Genomic DNA, 18,432 nt, shown 5'->3' with positions numbered 1-18,432 from the left:
TAAGAAAGACACTTCATCCTGCATTTTTTAAAAGCAACCTGCCAAGACATTCCTTTAACTCACTTATTGTTTGTATCTCTAAGGCGGCACTACAGTTCGTAAGGAGGTCATCAAGAATAAGATCAGAGCCATTGGGAAGATGGCACGGGTCTTTTCAATTCTTCGGTAAGGATGTCTGTCAACTACAGTGTGGGTTAAAGGCATTTTGAGAGTAAATTATGAGTTGATTTCAGGACTTTTTTTTTAGAATTGGAATTTGTTATTGGAACTGCAGAGCTTCGGGTTCAGTGCAGATTGAATCAAAGCTACATGTTAAAGTGACTAAAAATGTTCCAGCAAACATTCATTTGGTGCTAGCTTTGATACAGTGAATGTGGGGGTTTCGTGTGGACTTTCCAGCCAGATTTCCGGTGCTCACATGCTGGCTCTTCTTGGCTATGGGATCTTGAGTTTCATCTCTGTGCCTTAGTTTCCTTGTCTATGAAATAGAAGTAATAACAGGACCTACCTCACAGGGTTGCTACATGGATGGAACGGGATAATGTATGGGAAACATTACAACAGTGCCTGGCTAAGTGCCTCTCATTGAAAAATAAGAACTGGCTGATTTTTTAAAGTTGGAATATTTACCAAAAACTTCCCTTTCTTTGAGTCAGGGAAGGGTTCAGAGGTAAGAGAACCCGTCCTCTACCTCTACGCTTTTTTTCTTAACTTGCTTCAGGTACCTTTGAAGTGCTGAATGGTGGGCTCCCTGGCATTAACCCAGGGCTTTGATCTTCCTTTGCAGGGAAGAGAGTGAGAGTGTGCTGACTCTCAAGGGCCTGACGCCTACGGGTACACTCCCTCTGGGCGTCCTCTCAGGAGGGAAGCAGACTATTGAGACCGGTGAGTACCCGAACACTCTGTTCTTGGAAGGTGTACTCCCGTTACCTAGCAGCCGATGTAAAGTTAAGAATTGGGGCTTCTAGAGCAATTACTTATACATCTGAGGGACAACTGAGTCCTGACCCTTACTTTCTTCCATACACAAAAATTAATTCTAAATGGATTATAACTTAAATGTAAAAGGTAAAACAATAAAATTCCTAGCAGAAAACATGGAGAGTAGGCATTGGAGTAGGCAGAGTCCTTAAGTAGCACACAAAAAGTACTAACCTTAAAAAGACCAACAAAAGGAATTTCATTAAAATTAAGAACTCCTCTGTATAAAAACACATGATTAAGACAGGGAAAAGGCAAGCCACAAACTGGAAGAAGATTTTTGCAATAATATATCTTGACAAAAGGCTTGTATTCAGAGTATATAAAGAACTACAAATCAATAAGAAAAAACAAATTTAAAAAATGATCAAAAGATTTTAATAGCTACTTCACCAAGGAGGATATCAAAATGGCCAATGAGCATATGAAAAGATGTTTAATATAGTTATTCATCTGGGAAATGGATGTTAAAACCACAGTGAGATACCACTATATGCTCACTAGATTTGTTAACATTAAAAAAGTCTAACAATACCAAGTATTGGTGTGCTTGTGGAGACACAGAACAAGATACATTACTGGAGGGCTTGTAAGTTGGTTCGACTGTTTAACCACTTTGGCAAACTATTCAGCAGTAAAGCTAAACGTATGTCTCCCCTATAAGCCAGCAATTCCACACCTGCTATATATTCAAGAGAAATTAGTGCGTATATTCACCAAAGGATGTACATGAGAATGTTCACCATAGCTTTATTCATAATAGCCCCAAACTGGAGACAACCCAAATGTAGGATAGATAGATCAGTTGTGTTATATTAATATTTGTACAGTGGAATACTACTCAGAAATTTTAAAAAATAACATATTATGGAGACATGCAACAACATGGTTGAATCTCACAGACATTATGGCAAACTAAAAAAGCCAGACAGGCCGGGCGTGGTGGCTCATGCCTGTAATCCTAGCACTCTGGGAGGCCGAGGTGGGCGGATTGTTTGAGCTCAGGAGTTCGAGACCAGCCTGAGCAAGAGCGAGACCCCATCTCTACCAAAAATAGAAAGAAATTATATGGACAGTTAAAAATATATATAGAAAAATTAGCCGGGCATGGTGGTGCATGCCTTTAGTCCCAGCTACTCGGGAGGCTGAGACAGGAGGATCGCTTGAGCTCAGGAGTTTGAGGTTGCTGTGAGCTAGGCTGATGCCACGGCACTCACTCTAGCCTGGGCAACAGAGAGAAACTCTGTCTCAGAAAAAAAAAAAAAAGCCAGACATAGAAAAGCGCAGACTGTTGATTTATATGATGTTTAAGAACAATCAGTGATGTGGGGGGACATGGACAATATACATAACCTAAACTTTTGTACCCCCATAATAAGCTGGGGGGGAAAAAAAAAAAAGAACAATCAGTGACAATAGGAGTCAGAATGGGGCTTCGTCTGGTGGGAGAATATTGACCCAGAAGGACACAGGGAACTTCTGGAGTATTAGGAATGTTCTAGGTCACTATAAGGGTGGTATACGCATGGGTAAGTTACGCATGTGTATACATATATAAAAACATATTGAGCTGTATACTTCAGATCATGCATATGATATGCCTCGTGTGTATATTTTATACCTTAATGCAATTTGGGGGCTGCATCCACATTCTACTGTAGTGCCACAATCTCATCTTCACCCAGAGGATCAGTTCTAAAAATCTTGTGGGAGCTGACTTCTTAGGAGAGGACTTATGGAATCCTGGATCAAAAAGATTGATATTTGTCAGAATAAACATAGATCTGGTAAAACAAGGCAGAGGGGCAGGGAGACAGGAGATCACGTCATTGGATGACTAATTCTATGGGTGAAACTGGAATTGAAGCACTATCTTAAACTAAAGTTTCACTGTGTTTTTGCTTCCCTTGTTTTATTGAATTGTTTCTACTTAAGTTTTTTTTTCCTGCCTTTTTTTTTTATAAAAGCCTAGGGCCATGGGGTGCCTGTAATCCCAGCTACTCAGGAGGTGAGAGGATCACTTGAGGCCAGGAGTTTGAGACCAGCCTGGGCAACAGGGAGGTTGCCCAGAGACCACACTCTCTAAAAAAATTTTTTTTACTATTGGCCGGGCATGTACCTGTAGTCCGAGATACCTGGGGGGCAGAGGTGGGGGATCAGATCCAGGCTGCAGTGAGCTATGACTGTACCACTGCAGTCCAGCCTGGGTGACAGAGCAAGACCTTGTCTTAAAAAAATGATAATAACAATGAGAGATAGGGTCTCCTATGTTACCCAGGCTGGAGCTCAGGGGCTATCCACAGGTACAATCATAACATATTGCAGCCTCAAACCCTAGGCTCAAGCAATCCTCTTTTCTTAGCCTCCTGAGTAGCTGGGACTACAGGCACCCACCATTGTGCTCAACCATCCTGCCATTTATAGGAATCCTTTTCCTTTTGTGGAAATTTCATTATTTTGACCAGTAGGAACAACCGCATTTTTCTTTTTTATAGGATTGAATTCCTCCTTTTTCAAAATGAATACTGAAATACTAGATTTTAGCTATTTATTTATTTATAGAGAGAGACAGAGATGGAGGTCTTATTCTGTTGCCCAGGCTGGAATGCAGTGGCTGGATCATAGCTTGCTGCAGCCTTAAACTCATGGGCTCAAGTGATCCTCCCACCTCAACCTCCTAAGTGGCTGGGACTACAGGTGCACACCACCACGCCTGGCTAATTTCTTTTGCAGCAGAGATTAGGGTCTTGCTGTGTTGGTCAGGAGGCTGATCTTGAGCTCCTGGCCTCAAGCAATCTTCCTGCCTTGGCCTCACAAAGTGATGAGATTACAGGACATGAGCCACCCTGCCTGGCAGAGTTTAGCTATTTAGAAGGAAGACTGAATGGTTTCTCCTTGGAAGTATACAATTTATTTTTTATTTTTTTATTTTTTTTGAGACAGGGTCTTATTCTGTCACCCTGGGTAGAGTGCAAGGACATCATAATAGCTCACTGCAACCTCAAACTCCTGGGCTCAAGCAATCCTCCTGCCTCAGCCTCCCAAGTAGCTGGGACTACAGGTGCATGCCACCACACCCAGCTAATTTTTTCTATTTTTGGTAGAAAGGGGGTCTTGCTCTTGCTCAGGCTGGTCTCAAACTCCTGACCTTAAGCAATCCTTCTACCTCAGCCTCCCAGAATGCTAGGATTATAGGCGTGAGCTACCACACCCAGCCTACGATTTATTTTAATTCCTTTAATTTCACAGAAAGCCTCAGTAAACTATTTCAGGTTAAGGTTTTTTTTTTGGTCCTCAAATAAATGTGCAGGTTTTGTAAGCAGAATACTTTCCCACCATTACTTTGCTTAGTAATTAGTCATGTGAGATATTCTAAGAGCAACCCTGACAAGGATATTTTAGAATAATAGGAAGTAACACGAGTAAAGAAAAAAAAGAATGTCCTATAGCATCTTTACTTGGAAAGTGTTCAAAATTTGCTGATCTACAAAGTTATTTTAATCTATACCAATTTTTTTCAAGACCTTGAGAGAACAAATCTGCAAATTAGGGACGAATAACAAGGAGAATTTTATAGACGTTATTTGGGAATTTCTTTGTTTATAATTCTTGGTCACTTTGGGGGGGGGGGTGTCTCAGTCCCAGTGTATACGGTTTCTCTTTATTCCTGATTTGCATCTGAGTGTTTTAATCAATATAGGATTACTTATTGATACTTCTGAAATTGATAAAAAATCTTCAGGAATGTGTGAGAAGAACAAAACTAAAGCTAAAGCCAACTTTTTAGAGCTGCTTATTCTGTCTTATTGACTGCAGGAAACAAGTTTATTTTGTTATTTTCACATCAGAGTTTCAGTTCCACAGGTTCATTGGCAAACTGGAGCATTGGCTAAAAAAGACCTTTTATCGTTCATATAACTTTACTTGGAGAGCTTTCCATCAACAATATCCCATGTGGCCTTGTAACATACATTCACTTATGCCTCACCTCCTTTGAAGAGGGATACGTGTGAGTTACAGTACACGTAAAACACAATGAAGTAAAATAAATATGCTTGGAAATTGGAGCACAAAGAAAAACAAAACTAAAGCCAATAGTCAGCCACAAATTTGACTCCAGGCTTCCTAGTAGCCAAAATAGAGAAGAAAGCTGGGGACAGAACAAGATTCACAAAAAACGTAAGATAAAAAACAGATCAGTTATAAACTGGACTACATCAAAATTAAAAACTTTTGTGCTACATATAGTACCACAAGAAAGTGAAAAGACAACCCACAGAATGGGTAAAAATATTTGCAAATCATATACCTCATGAGGGATTGATGTCTAGAAAATATAAAGAACTCTTAAAACTGAATAATAAAAGGAAAACTCAATTAAAAATGGGTAAAGAATTTGAATTGATATACAATTTGAATTGTATGTCTTCCAAAGAAGACATACAAATGACACATGAAATGGTAACCGACATCATTAGACATTCAGGAAATGCAAATCAAAACTACAATGAGGTACCACTTCACACTCATTAGGATGGCTGCTGTAAAGAAGACAATGAGAAGTGTCGATGAGAAATGTGGAGAAATTGGGAGCCTCATGCACTGCTGGTAGGAAACTAAAACGGTACAGCTGCTTTGAAAACCATACTGGCAGTTCTTCAAACTGTTAAACATAGAGTTACCATATTGCTCAGCTATGCCAGTCGTAATTATATATTCCCCAGAGAAATGAAAATATGTCCACACAAAAACCTGTACACAAATTTCCATAAATGGCATTCTTCATAATAGGCAAAAAGTGGAAACAACCCACATTGTCCATTAACTGATTAAACAAAATGTGTTATATACAATGGAATACTCTCCGGCCATAAAAGGAATGAAATACAGGTACATGCTTCAGCATGAGTGAACATTGAAAACGTTATGCTAAGTGAAAGAAGTCAGTCCCTAAACCACATACTGTATGATTCCACTTCCATGAAATGTCCAGAACAGACAGATGTATAGACAGAAAGTAGATTAGTGGTTAACTAGGGTTAAGGGGAAGAGGTGAGGGAGGGAAATGGGAAGTGACTGCAAATGAGTTGGAGGTTTCCCTCTGGGGCATGAAATTACTCTAAACACAGATTGTGGTGATGGGTGCACAACTCTAAATATATTAGAAACATTGACTTGTATACTTGAACAAGTGAATTTTATGATGTATGAATTATATTTCAGTAAAGATATTAAAAAGAAAAGAAAATCAGTGAGTTTTACATGACTGTTTCTTACAATGTCCCTCAGTACAGGCTCTATCTTAATACCCAGTCCAAAAAGCAGTTCTAGAAAGGCCCAAAACAATGTGATAACTAGCACACATTTTACCACGTAGCTTTTAAACTCTAATGAGACCAACATTCAGTGTTCAGTTTGAGGCAATGCTTTGTTCTCCTGCTTCCTAGCAGTTACATCAGTGATGCGCTGTCAGAAGGCACTGTAGTTTTCCTGTGAAGAAGGAGATTAGAGAGGATGTGACATTGCTTCAGCACATGCCTGCATATGGTTGACAAATGTAAACACTTGATAAGTGGATTCCAAGTATCCATTTTCCACATTGCGTTGGGTAGTTGCCTTCGTAGTTCTTTCAGTTTCTCTCTGGCATTGCTGTGCAGCGCTTCAGGAACAGCAAACCGTCACGGCTCGCTCTTCTTCCCTGCCTTCTTTTAGAAAGTTGGCGTCAGAGGAACTGACGGGGTTCGCCTGAGAGGATCTTTCTCGCTACAACTTGTAACCTTTTCATATATTAGAAGATGCAAGGAAGTTTACTGATTGGTACTAATTTTTAAATTGCTTCTTTTTCCGTCACTGAGGGAGAAGAGGGCTCTCTCAGTTACTGGCCTACTCTCCGAAACACTGAATGGAAGCCATATGGGATGCAAATGTCAGCCTCTGCCATCTCTCTAAGCCCAGATGGGTACAGGAATTTGCAGCAGGAATTGAATAGTTCTATGCCTTTGCTAGCTTAGTACTCCACTCCCAGACAGGAAATACCCCTCCCATGTAACCTGTTTTTCTCGCCTTCCAAATGCCAGGCTGCTGTTCAAAGGCCATTCTTATTAAGTAATTAAAAAGGACAGTTGAAAGCAATAAGTCACTTGAGAGCAGTAGGAAGTAGTGGTACATAAGTTTTTTAAATAGGACCCAGCAGCAGCTCATTTAATACCATCAGAGCTATCATAAACTGAAGAATGCTGTGATGTTAAATTATTTGATAGGACAAGTTATTTTAATATGTGGATGTCAAACCATAAAATATAATAGCAGTTGGCTATTTAAAATGAAGAGAGCAATGTTTCGCTGCTACCTGAAGTGTTAAAAATATTAGAAACTCACCCCACCTCGTGTCCGACCCCCCCCACCCCCGGTTTCGTTCTTGCAATAATCCTCTTGCTTCTCTGACTAGTTGACTTGTAGGGATGGCGATAGGCTGAAGGGTGGGGCTCTGGGATGTCTGTGCTGGCAGCAGTGCTGTTGGTTTACTCACTCTTTTTCTGTCTTCGTTTTTGCATGCCACTGCTCCTGCCCTCTTACAGCCACAGTAGAAGCGGTAGAGGCCCGGGAAGGTATGGCCTATTACTCTGATAGATGTAATCATGTGTCTGTCTACTAGCTTGAAAAAGTTTTATCAACATTGCACATCTTTTATTATTGCATCACCAGAACTGTAACAGTGCGAAAAGGAATATCTATTTCTAGGCATGTGCACAAAGCGAGCATTTCCTTTGTGTCCCGTATCTGTAGTAATTTTAAATGACCTTCACTGTAGCCACGGTCCTTTCTGGGCTCCATCAGTTTTAATGCAGTGGCTGAAGCTTAAGCAACTGGTCATGAGAGGTTGTGTGGTTTGATTCTGTGTCCCTTCCATATACAAGAGATGTCCCTTTGATTATAAAAAGATTCAAACAGGTCAGCCTCTTTACCTAATGACTCTAAAATCTCAAGAGCAGAGACAAAAGTAGACTAGAATTTAATTATTTGTTTCTGAGGTTGCCCTAAGGCACTCAAGCTGAATTATCTTTGTTTCTATGGAAACATATTTTAAGTAACATTTTCTATGAATTTGTGGGTGAAAACCATTGGAATTGGTAAACCTATGTTATAAATTTAATTATTTTATTAGGTAAGATGGTTCAAAATGGGAATGCCTTTCTTTGACAATACAAAAGTTGAATCAGAAGGAAAATATCTAGAAGCTATTTTGATGGTTTTTAACTTATGTTCAGCTCCTGGTTGTGCAAGATAAAAAGCTATCTTAAACAAAAAGATTAGCTCTTTTTTTTACTTTTTTTGTGGTTAATGTGGTGTTTGTACTTACAGCAACTACTCTGTGTTTAACTTGTTCTCTGTTATTCTAACGTTGCCTTTTTTTTAGCATTGAGCATGTTTGTCAAGTATATTTCTGCCATGATTATTCATATTGAGCTTTTATGAAAATTATTTTCAGTTTCTGATGCCCTTTGGGCCTTAAGGAAGCAGTAGCTTCAGACAAGTCTGATTCAATCAAAAATTGCCTATTACCTTCACCAGACATGTGTGCTCCATAGCTACCTTTCTCTGTTTTTCTTTAGGAGGTTGCTGTGTGCTAAGAAACTTTTTTAAGCTTTTGCTTTGCTGCCTAATTGAGCACTCTTCACCACCGCCTCTTTCTTGTTTTTCTCTAGCCATCAGAGGATTTACACTTCCACACAAGATCCGGAGTTTTGAAGAAGCCCGAGGTCTGGACCGAATTAATGAGCGAATGCCACCCCGAAAAGATACTGTACGCTCTGATGGGCCAGTGAAATCCGTAAGCCCAGTACAGCCAAGGGCTCTGCACAGGAGCGACCATGGGAAGAAAGCCCAGTAATGATTCAGAGTCCTGCTGTGGCACAGGTGGATCCAAAACTTAAGAACAAATTTTATTTATTTATTTTTAGAAAATGAAACAAAAACAACTCAAACAACTTAAACCTGGAGGTGCATTTATAATTCAGTCTGCATTTATTCTGTAAGAAAGGTGACCATTTTATAAATTCTTTTAATTTGTGTTCAATATATATAAAAAGTACATCTGTTTTATTTTTCCCTTTTTTCTCCCTAATTTTTAAGAACTAATCTGATTGTTGTCAGTACATATGTGAAGTCTTGTGCTACAAAGGGGACCCTCCCCTAATAAAAGGGCCTTGGAAACCCCAACCCTGGGTTTCTGACTTGAACTAGTCAGCCTTCACTCTTGCTTTTGGAAGATAATATCTTTCATTTAAGACTAACAACTTTTCAAATGCAAGAAGATTTTTTCCCTTTTTATTTTTTCCTTTCTGCTGGGTGCCATTGAAGAAAGGCCTCTTATATTTCAGTGGCTACAACTGTTTCTCTTCTGATGGAAAACTTGATTACAGTAGAACTTCCAAGTGCATAACCCAAACCCAATGATTTTAAGGGCCAAGGGGAATGTTTTCCATAATAACCTACTTTCTCTGGACTCTCAATTCCTTTAAATATGTTCTAGTAAAGCAAAATAAAAAATAACGAGGGATTTTCTTAGAGTTACTTATAATTTGTTCACCTAACCATGGGCATGATTGGTTTAAACTTCCCTTAGAACTTTGGGGGTAGAAAGATTTTCAGAAAGCTTTAACTATTGCCAGATTCTTTTGCTTTCATTTTGAACCCCAGGTGTCTTACCCCATCTGCAAAGGAAGTTACATTTCTAAATATTTTATAAATGCCCTCAGCAGAACCTCAACAGCAAGAGTATTTATGCTCTTCTAGGCTCTGGCGTCTCTTCCCCATCATCCTTCTGTTTTTCCCTGTCAGTATTTCTGCAACCAACTGGAATAATGGAAACCGACAAGGGTGGTGTGATCCCCTTGTGACTTGAAAGTCTTGCTGAAGGGCATTGGATGAGTGAGGATTTGCGGTCTTCTGTATCAATTACTAGGATGTTCCTCTGTCTTTCAATACTCATTGGGTTGAACTGTATGTCAGCCTCTAGTAGCATATTTTGGAATACAAACAGCAAGCGTTCAGATACAGTGTTTGAATAATCTTCCTTTAGTTTGATTTTCAAGTGACAACCAATTAGCAAAGGAAATTTTGGGATACTTAGGCTCCCATTTTTAGTTCAGCCTGATCACAGGTACCACGTCATAATACTTACTGGTCAGCTCTGCCGTGGACATGCATGCCTGGGCACTCTACATCAAAGCATGGAAGATGCTCTTTTATGGCTTTCCTTAATGTCATCTGTGATGTGGGAGTCCAGCATTAAAGCAAGTATTTCAGACAGTAGTATAGTACTTCATGTTGGGAGCTTCAAGGAAACCAGAAAAACAAACAACTCATTTTGTTTTTTTCAAGAAACCATAATTTTCATTAGAAGAATGAAGACTTAGTCCGTGAATCTCTATTTCCCTATACCTTTTGCTAACAGTTCCCAATTTGTTTAGGACAGAGATGAAAGCATTTGGGGGGGTTGCAGTCTCCCTGCATGGATTGCTCTGTAACTACAAAAGATAAAAAGGATATTGTGGAAGGAGATAAAGGATCTCTTATTGGGTGTGAGTAAAAGCTCTGAAAGAAGGGAGAAAAAGTCTTAAGTAGCTGTCTTTCCTGACCGTCATTTCTTTATACTCAGAGAGAGAATCATCTGGGCATCCTCATACTCCTCCCTCCCCAAATCCTAGTATGAGAAAAGATCCTGCCTTTGGAAATTTCACATGACAGATTGTGGCGTTGGGAGTCCCTTGTCCCTTTCTCCTTTTCATTAAGGCTGTTGCTATACATACACGGTCCACAAGTGGACACCACTCTGCAGGGCCTCCATCAGCAGGCGACAGAATAGTTATTGTAAATCCCTATAAGCAAAATATAATATTTTACCAGTTAAAAAGAATGGATTATTTAGGAATGTCTTTGTTATCTTCTCAAAAAGAAGCAGTATGATAAAGCAAGTTTCCTTGGCACAAGCAGCATAAAGGAGTGAGAAGTGGTTCATAGGTACCCTCTGAGCTGCGGATCAGCCCGAGTAGACGAGAAGTACCGATTCAAGGAAATCTGAGTGAATTTAAGGTAGATCAACACCAGCTCTTGGAGGAGTCTAGGTTTGAAAATTCTGTTGAATTCTAAAGATAAACATATTTCTTCTGTTCTGTAGAAAGCTGGGGTATGTATTTCAACATTTTAGAAAGTTGTGTGGCGTGTCTACGTAATGCAGGTAACTTCTTAAAGTGAGGCTCTCAATCCGTGTTCCTACATAAGCCTTTGCACTTATGACTCACACCCATTTAGAAGGCATGAACCTTAGGACTATGTTGTAATAACAGCACTTTTTCTTCACTGTAGCTTCAGTGGAGGGTTTTAACACAGTTTTGAATGCTTTTATCTAAACAACAGCTTCCAAGATGGCTGGATGCCTGCCCTGGGTTTGCCCTAGAACTACTATTCCTGCCTAGGGCCGTCATTAGACAAACATTTTACCTGCTGTCACAGCTCTGCAGTGTTGGCGTCTTCAAAGACTCTTCTGTTTTATTAAACCTTTCCCCTGCGTGTTCTAAAGACACTGAAAATACTTTTTCTCTTGTTCTTCTTCATAGGACCTTCCCTGTGGAAAGGTCCTTCTTTTTCTTCAATTTCTCCCATTTAGGAAAACAAACAAACAAAAAACAAAACAAAACGCTTCTTACGTCAGTTCACCAGGCATGTCAGAGGACTCCTTGGTGGAATTTTCTGAAATACCATTTTGAAAATGACACTTCACACAGACCAGGTTACCCAATTGTGGTTACATAAACATCACGTGAAATTTTAAATTGATCAGATGACTATTTTTTAAAATAAAAATTTAAAAATTCATCTAAGTTCAAAACATAATATCCCTTTTAAATCTCTGTGTTCTGAATATTTAGAACAAAAGCAAAACAATAAGCCCAGGGGGGTATGCCTGAAAGAGAGTGACTGTTTAATAGAATGTTAAAACAAGAACACCCTCCGTGTTCCTTAAAACCTCAAGGTGACACTTTGGCTATGGGTACAAACATTGCTGATCTGCTGGCTTTTTGTGAGTAGATGTGGACTGGCAATGTGGAACTTGCTTATTACACTTGGTGGGCTTGATAGGGCTCCGTGCCTAGGAATAAAAAAGGCAGACTGTCCAGGAATATTAGTATTTTTCATGTCTTTTTATCTATATCTGCATGGCCTTTTTTGTTCTCTATGAAGGATTCAAAGAAGCAAGTTTCTCTCAATAGCAAAGATTTGCTTTCTTAACGGTTAGCTTTCCTTGCTATTCCCATAACTTAAGGATGATTTTCTGACTGACACTGTTCAAAATAGGAAGAGAAAAACTTGTTTGTTTTCTCAATGGAATATTATTATTGAATGTCATTAGGTAGCAAAGGTAGGATTTTAAAAAATGGTTCACTTGGGGGCCTTTTGAGCCTTTTTTGCATTGTCCCTTAGCTCCTCTTCTGAGTGGTTTTAAAACACATAGTTTGAGGCAGCTGGTCTGCAGGAGAGAAATATTGTAAGCCATGGCCAGTGAGACACAGCTGGGCTTGCTGTTCACTGTCATTGCTTGAGTCTCTCCAGCCTCAGAATGAGTAAAGCTAAAATCTATTCCGTCTACCCTCCCTTATTTTATGTAAATATCATAGCTTATCTCCAGAATATTTTCACTCTACCATATCCATATCTATACATATAAAATTCAAGCTCTTGAGAATTTTCATCCTGACCAATCTGGGTGACCAATCAGTTAAACTGGTTTAAGAAAGAACTTGCCCCAGATTGATTCATAGTTTTGTTTTTTTTTTTTTTTAATCAGGCTTTTCTGTCCAATGTTTGTATTGAAAATTATTTCCTAACCCATGAAGACTTGTTGAGATACCATTCTAGAATTCCCAATATTTATTCTAGTTGTTATAGTAACAGTAGAACCCAAGTTTCTTTTAAAGCATGACTCAGCTTTCCCTACCCAGGCAGAAAAGATAGCAGAGGGAGGGTGAACCCAGAACCCCAGTCTTTGTGGGTATGAGGTTCCAGCTTCCTAAATTGTTTGTGGTTATAACCAGGGGTCACACCTTGTCTGACACCTGGTCCACGTCTTCTGACATCTGCTAGAAAGAGATTAAAGGCAGCCTAGGAAGGCCCAGCAATAGATTGAGGAGGGTTCCGGTTACCTGGAGGACGGGTCTGAAGCATCATCATGCCACAGTCTCTTTTTGGTATTGCAGTGATCAGATGCTCAGAGGAAAGCTGTAAGAAAAAGCAGATGTGTGTAGAGGAAGAAAGTTGTGTAGTGGAAGGACAGGGTGTTGCCCTTATCTTGAGTGTGAGCAGAGGACTGTATTAACAATAGGGCTTTGTGCCATTGACAGAGTGTGAAAGAGGGAGCCTATATTACACTGGGACTGGGGACCTGACCTGCCTATATCTAGCCAGCCAGAGTGAATGGGTCAGCCTTGGCTGCCTTCATCTGTGCAGTCACAAAGGTAAAGATGATACTGGAGAGTATATCCCCTCCCGGGAGGCCTTGGCCTCATGCCCCAGCAACCTTGGCGAGGCTCGCTAAATAACACCTTTGTTTGAGACAGGGTTATGCATCATCTCCTCTTCTGTGCCCTCATGACAAGTCTAGGTGGCTTAAGATCAAGAAGCAAGGACATGGACGTGGACGCCCCCTCTGCGCAGCTCTAAAGTAGGGCCATGCACACTGCCTGCCTGTAAGTTCTTGCCCACATTTCCCTTCACTCCCTTGGCATAGTTGTCTCCAGATACTTTTTTGTTGTTGTTGTTGCATGTTAAAGTGAAATGTATGTAATAAGGAGGAGGTCTACCATAGATTTTGATTTGGGGCAATAAAGATGTGTTTTTGTCACAGAACCTTTTCAAAGATGCCACTGAGAACACCTCACTTTTCCTTTCTCCATGCATTGTGACCAGCACCTGTTTTTCCTAATAAAAATGTCAACAGACATTTTCCGAGAAGGGATCCTGGTTTTGATTCCTAAATGATGCAATGGTCAGATGTCTGAGACTAGCTGGTGGTGGAATTGTTTTCAAGGTTCTTCTGAATGCTGGATTATTTGCTTGTGCTTAGAGATTGTCTGCTTTTTCTTGCTTTCTGTTATGTTAAAGAAAATGGTGGAAATGTTACTTATTGACAGAAATCATTTAATAAGTCTTTTTTGTGAAAAAGAAATTAATTTGTTAGAACTTTCTTATTGTAATGGGAAGTTATCTTTAAGATAAAAAAAAAGAAACCCTTAAAATTAAATGATAACTTTATTGGCTCCCTGTGTCTTTATTTCCTTTATTTCCGGTGGAGGTGCTTATATTTGGCTCTTACCTATTTAATAATTCCAGGAGTCAAGGGCTATTCCCTGGCTATTGATGTCTGTTCTGGTCTCTGACAATGCCAAGGAATTTACCTTCCAAGAGAAGGAATTCCATCACAATAAAAAGGACCTCTTTCTTTATCTCTCCAGCCCTTTCCTTTTAAAGCAGCATTGGTGGCTGCAGAAGTGTTTCTTTGCCTCCCTGCTCAGAATCCGCTCCCCTGCCCCTGGCCTCCTTCCCGGCCCTGTGCCCACCGCTAACTCTGTTCAAGTCCCAGCTCCTTCTGTGGCTTCTCCAGCAGAGGCCGCTACTTGGAGAATAGGAAGGAAGATGTCCCAGAAAACATACTCTCTTCACAAACGTTGAAAATCGTTTTTTATTACAGTAGTTTAGTTACCCTGCATCTGATACTAATAACAGAATGAATCCCAACTGGGGAGAAGTCAAAGAAGCCAGAGAGGAGATGAATGTGGAGTCTGACTGCCATGAACAGGATGGGCCAGGCCAGCCTTTTGATTCCTCTGAAAAGTAGAGATTTCTCGAGGTGCTGTAGACTCACAAGAAACAATAAGCTCCTCTGGGCAAGTGGGAGGTTTGGAATAGGAAGAGCGCTGGGGCCCTGAGGAGGGAACTGTGTCCGTGCGGGAATTCTACAGGTTGTCGCAGTCGAGGGAGAAAGGCTAAGTCCAGGGCTCCCAGGCCTAAATACGGCGATGTTGACGTCACATACAGCCACGTTAAGGGCCACAGTGCAGTTTACAGGCCAGAAAACTAGCCCAGGTTCCTAATTTCAAATAAGCTGAGTATGCATTTTGGGGTCTTTGCTATCCCAATGACATCTGGACTTAGCAATGTCCTTATACCTTAGCTAAACTTTCAGTAAAATGAGGTAATATTTGCCCTCATTTACAGAGTCGTGAAAAGCTTTGTAAAAGCCTGGAAATTAAGGACCTAACTGCAAATTCATGTTAACCTCTCACTACTTCTAGATCTAGTCCCCACTCTGTGCCTGCTACTTGCAATTCCGTAGGCCTGCTTTTTTTTTCTTAAATCATTTTGAGGCTTTTGAAAGAAAATCTATTTAACTTTGATACAGCAGATTAATACTTTAATAGTAAATTAGTCTCTTTAATGTTGATGCCGGTAAGGAGAAGGTTCGTCGTAGAATTCGCAGAGGTGGGAAGACAAGGTTATTCTTTGTTTGGAGGCCAGAGCACTACCTCACGGTATCCACTGGGCCAACAAATCAGCCCTCTTATCTCACTTATCTCAGTTTACCTGATCTGGGAGAGAAGGTTGGTGCAGACCTAATTTTCCAACTCCTGGTTCTGTGCCCTTCCTTGTGGCCGAGTTGACTTGGCTTGGTCTCCCCCTCTGAGGTCATCGCTTATTTATCCTTCCCTTATGAAATCTACTTTCTAAAGAGCTGACAGTCACTTGCTCTTTTCATCATTCCTGAGAACTAAAAGAGGTTCATCCAGCTCAGTTCTTCTCAAAGACACCCCGTCTGCGCGTTGTGCTTGTTTGCTCAGCCATAAAAAGAGGAAGAGAGAGCAGTCGTTGATGTGATGTCAGCCTGAAGGCTTCCTTGAGGACAGGCTGGATAAATTGGGCAAAAGGCTGAGTTCTCCCGCAGCCTTCGGGGCTAGCATGTGACCAGCTCCGAGAACCCGGAATAGAAGCCAGTTACATCATGCGTGTGCTATGAAAAGGTCTGTGCGAGGCAGGCCTGAAAGCCTCGTTCTTTGTCCCCTTCTGTGCGCCCGTCCTGGCTGCCAGGCCCCGTCGCTGGCCATACTTGACTCATACGGGGTACTTTTTTCACTCACAGAGATCCCTGGCTTTGCAGTGACTATACCAGAAATCTTGGATTCCAGATGGGCCAGGTCAAGCCATCGTCAGCGCAGGAGGGCCTTTGAAACCCCAAAGTGGGTCACTGCCCTTTCCTCCTCTACTTGCCCTGTTCCCATGAGTGGTTGGCGCAGACAGACCCGCGCTGTCGGTAGAACTTGGCCGGCTACAGTAGCAGGAGTTGGAGTCCAGAGAGGGCCCGGGAGAAAGAGATGGAGCCCAGGGGATGAAACTCAGTCCAGCTTCGTGCCGCTGTGTCCGATGTGACTTGGTTTCGATTCCTCACTATTGTGTCACTGTGGTCTTCCCCTCTAGAGAATTCCAGACTGCTGGAAAGAGACAGTGCTTTTTTTGCTTGTGGTCTGCTTGCTCAGTTCCCCTGGCAGGAAGAAAACACTCCTCTGAGAGCAAAAATAAAAAATAAAAAAAAAAAATCTACTCAAAACCTACCTGAAGAACATGCCAGAGTTCATCACTGGGGAGAAGGAAAGGAATAGCAGATGCCCTTCCTTTATCCTGCTTGTGGGGACTGAGCACAGCACTGGGGGCCACTCGGCTGCTCAGGGGAGGTCTCAGAGTGGGACTCGTTCAGATGGCAGACTCCCTGCGCTAGAGAAGGACACTCCTGGAGAAACGGGAGTCCAGGTTTATGGCTTCTGGGATCTCTGGCTTCCCTCTTCCCACCTGAGAAATGAAACTGAGTTTTCTGCTCAGACCCTGCTTGCCTTGTCCTCCCTGTTACAATACAAGGCTCCTTAAGTGCTCCTTCCACTCATCCTTCCTCTTGGTGACAGAGGTTGGTTTTCAGAGTGACCTGCATTCCACTGCTTCCTCCCCGTCTCGGGAGGCAACATTTATTGGCAGTCACTTGGCTAATCATCCTCTAGGGTGGTGGGTGTGGACAGGCCTCTGTTGACAGGAGTGCTGTTGGGGACTATCCACAGAACAAAAGGTGACAGCCTCAAGGAGGGGCGGATCCTGGTGCCTGGATCAGATAGCCAGGGAAACAGAGCAGTTATGAAACTGTTTGCCATGGCTCAGGTGGCTCTGAGAAGGCAGAGGCAGCCCCTGACAAAAGACAGCCCCAGAGGTGGGGAAGCAGCCTACTCCCAGGCAGGAAGGTCCGTCTTAGCCAGGAGAGCTGTGCAGAGGAGATGGTGTCCTGGGATCCCGAGAGGAATCTGTTCTGTTGTTGACAACAGGCACGCTATCTGGGACAAACTTCCCTAGCCTCAGCCTCTCCCTAAAGCCGTGCCAGCTGTGGAGGCAGGCCAGCAGCCCGAGAGCTGAAACTACAGGGAGGAGGAGGGAAATCAGACACCTGGTTCTTGGCCGAATCTCTGAACCTTGCTAGTTTTTTTTTCCCCTTAATCCACTTTGAAAGAGGAGGAATTCTCCTCCCTAGCTATGGGCAGAAAAGGAGGAATTGGTCATGTTTCCTGCCCTGTGGTCCCATTCACCTTTCATCCTCTCTTGTGTGAGGCCAGATGGGCACCACAGAACGGTGGGTTCTGACCCGAGCAAGAAGGTGATAAGCCCCGCAGGGTCCAGGCCTAAGTCGACAGGCAGAAGTCAAAGCAGCCCAGGAGAGAGGCCCAGGTGTCCCGTGGGACCTCCCCTTCCTCCTCCAGAGCTGTTTACTGAACTCTATTCCCATAGAGATGACACTGGTGGCCAGTCCCCAGCTCCTTGCCCATAGCTGCCACCTCCCTTTGTGAGGAACAGGAAGTTGGGACCTTTGTCAGCTCAGCTGCACCCTGTACATTAAATATTTATCTTGGAGTCCAGGTCAGAGCCCTGGAGAATAAGAGAAGTCGCTGCTGATGAGAGGGTATGGCCAGGATTCCTGGAGTTGGAAGATCTTCAGCTTCACCATCTTTGGAGAACAAGGAAGAAAACGAAAGTGATGTGGCCCTTCTTAGTCCCAAGGACCCTGACAGGTGGGAAAAACTTGTGACTTGGGAAATGGGCACATACTTTATCCCTGGGGGAGGGAGGAGGGTGGTACCTAGGGGTGGTAAGCATCCAACTTCAGGGGAGGGGCAGCGCCCTGCTGCCTGCCTTCCAGAAGTGCCTCAGGGCTGCTCCACTCCTGCACCCGTCTTCCATGGCCGTGGCTGCCACCCCATGCCCACTCTGCAGCTTTCCTGGAGAGGCAGAGTTCTTGGAAGGGCCCTTGAAGGTTGTCTCGTGTAGCTTCCTGCTCAGCGCAATAGTGGCCTTTACACACTTGCCCCA

At 42.2% G+C, this 18,432-nt stretch overlaps 1 protein-coding gene across 2 annotated transcripts in view; it reads left to right on the top strand.

The window, feature by feature from the left end:
• Window positions 1-9,073, top strand: part of PPP3CC (protein phosphatase 3 catalytic subunit gamma) — a 62,773-nt gene extending 53,700 nt beyond the window's left edge. The window contains exons 12-15 of one of the 2 annotated variants that reach the window (XM_069485149.1): window positions 84-165; window positions 788-885; window positions 7,560-7,589; window positions 8,688-9,073. In XM_069485149.1, coding sequence (XP_069341250.1) covers window positions 84-165; window positions 788-885; window positions 7,560-7,589; window positions 8,688-8,872 — 395 coding nt within the window. In that variant the 3' untranslated portion in view covers window positions 8,873-9,073. The remainder of the gene's footprint in view (window positions 1-83; window positions 166-787; window positions 886-7,559; window positions 7,590-8,687) is intronic. The other variant, XM_069485148.1, reaches the window with a different exon arrangement.
• Window positions 9,074-18,432: the final 9,359 nt, after the last annotated feature.

Source organism: Eulemur rufifrons, chromosome 12 (assembly GCF_041146395.1).
Source record: "Eulemur rufifrons isolate Redbay chromosome 12, OSU_ERuf_1, whole genome shotgun sequence".
In the NCBI taxonomy this organism is placed as follows: Eukaryota; Metazoa; Chordata; class Mammalia; order Primates; family Lemuridae; genus Eulemur; species Eulemur rufifrons.
Note: the sequence above shows the minus strand (reverse complement) of the source record. Positions and strands in the feature narration are given on the sequence as shown.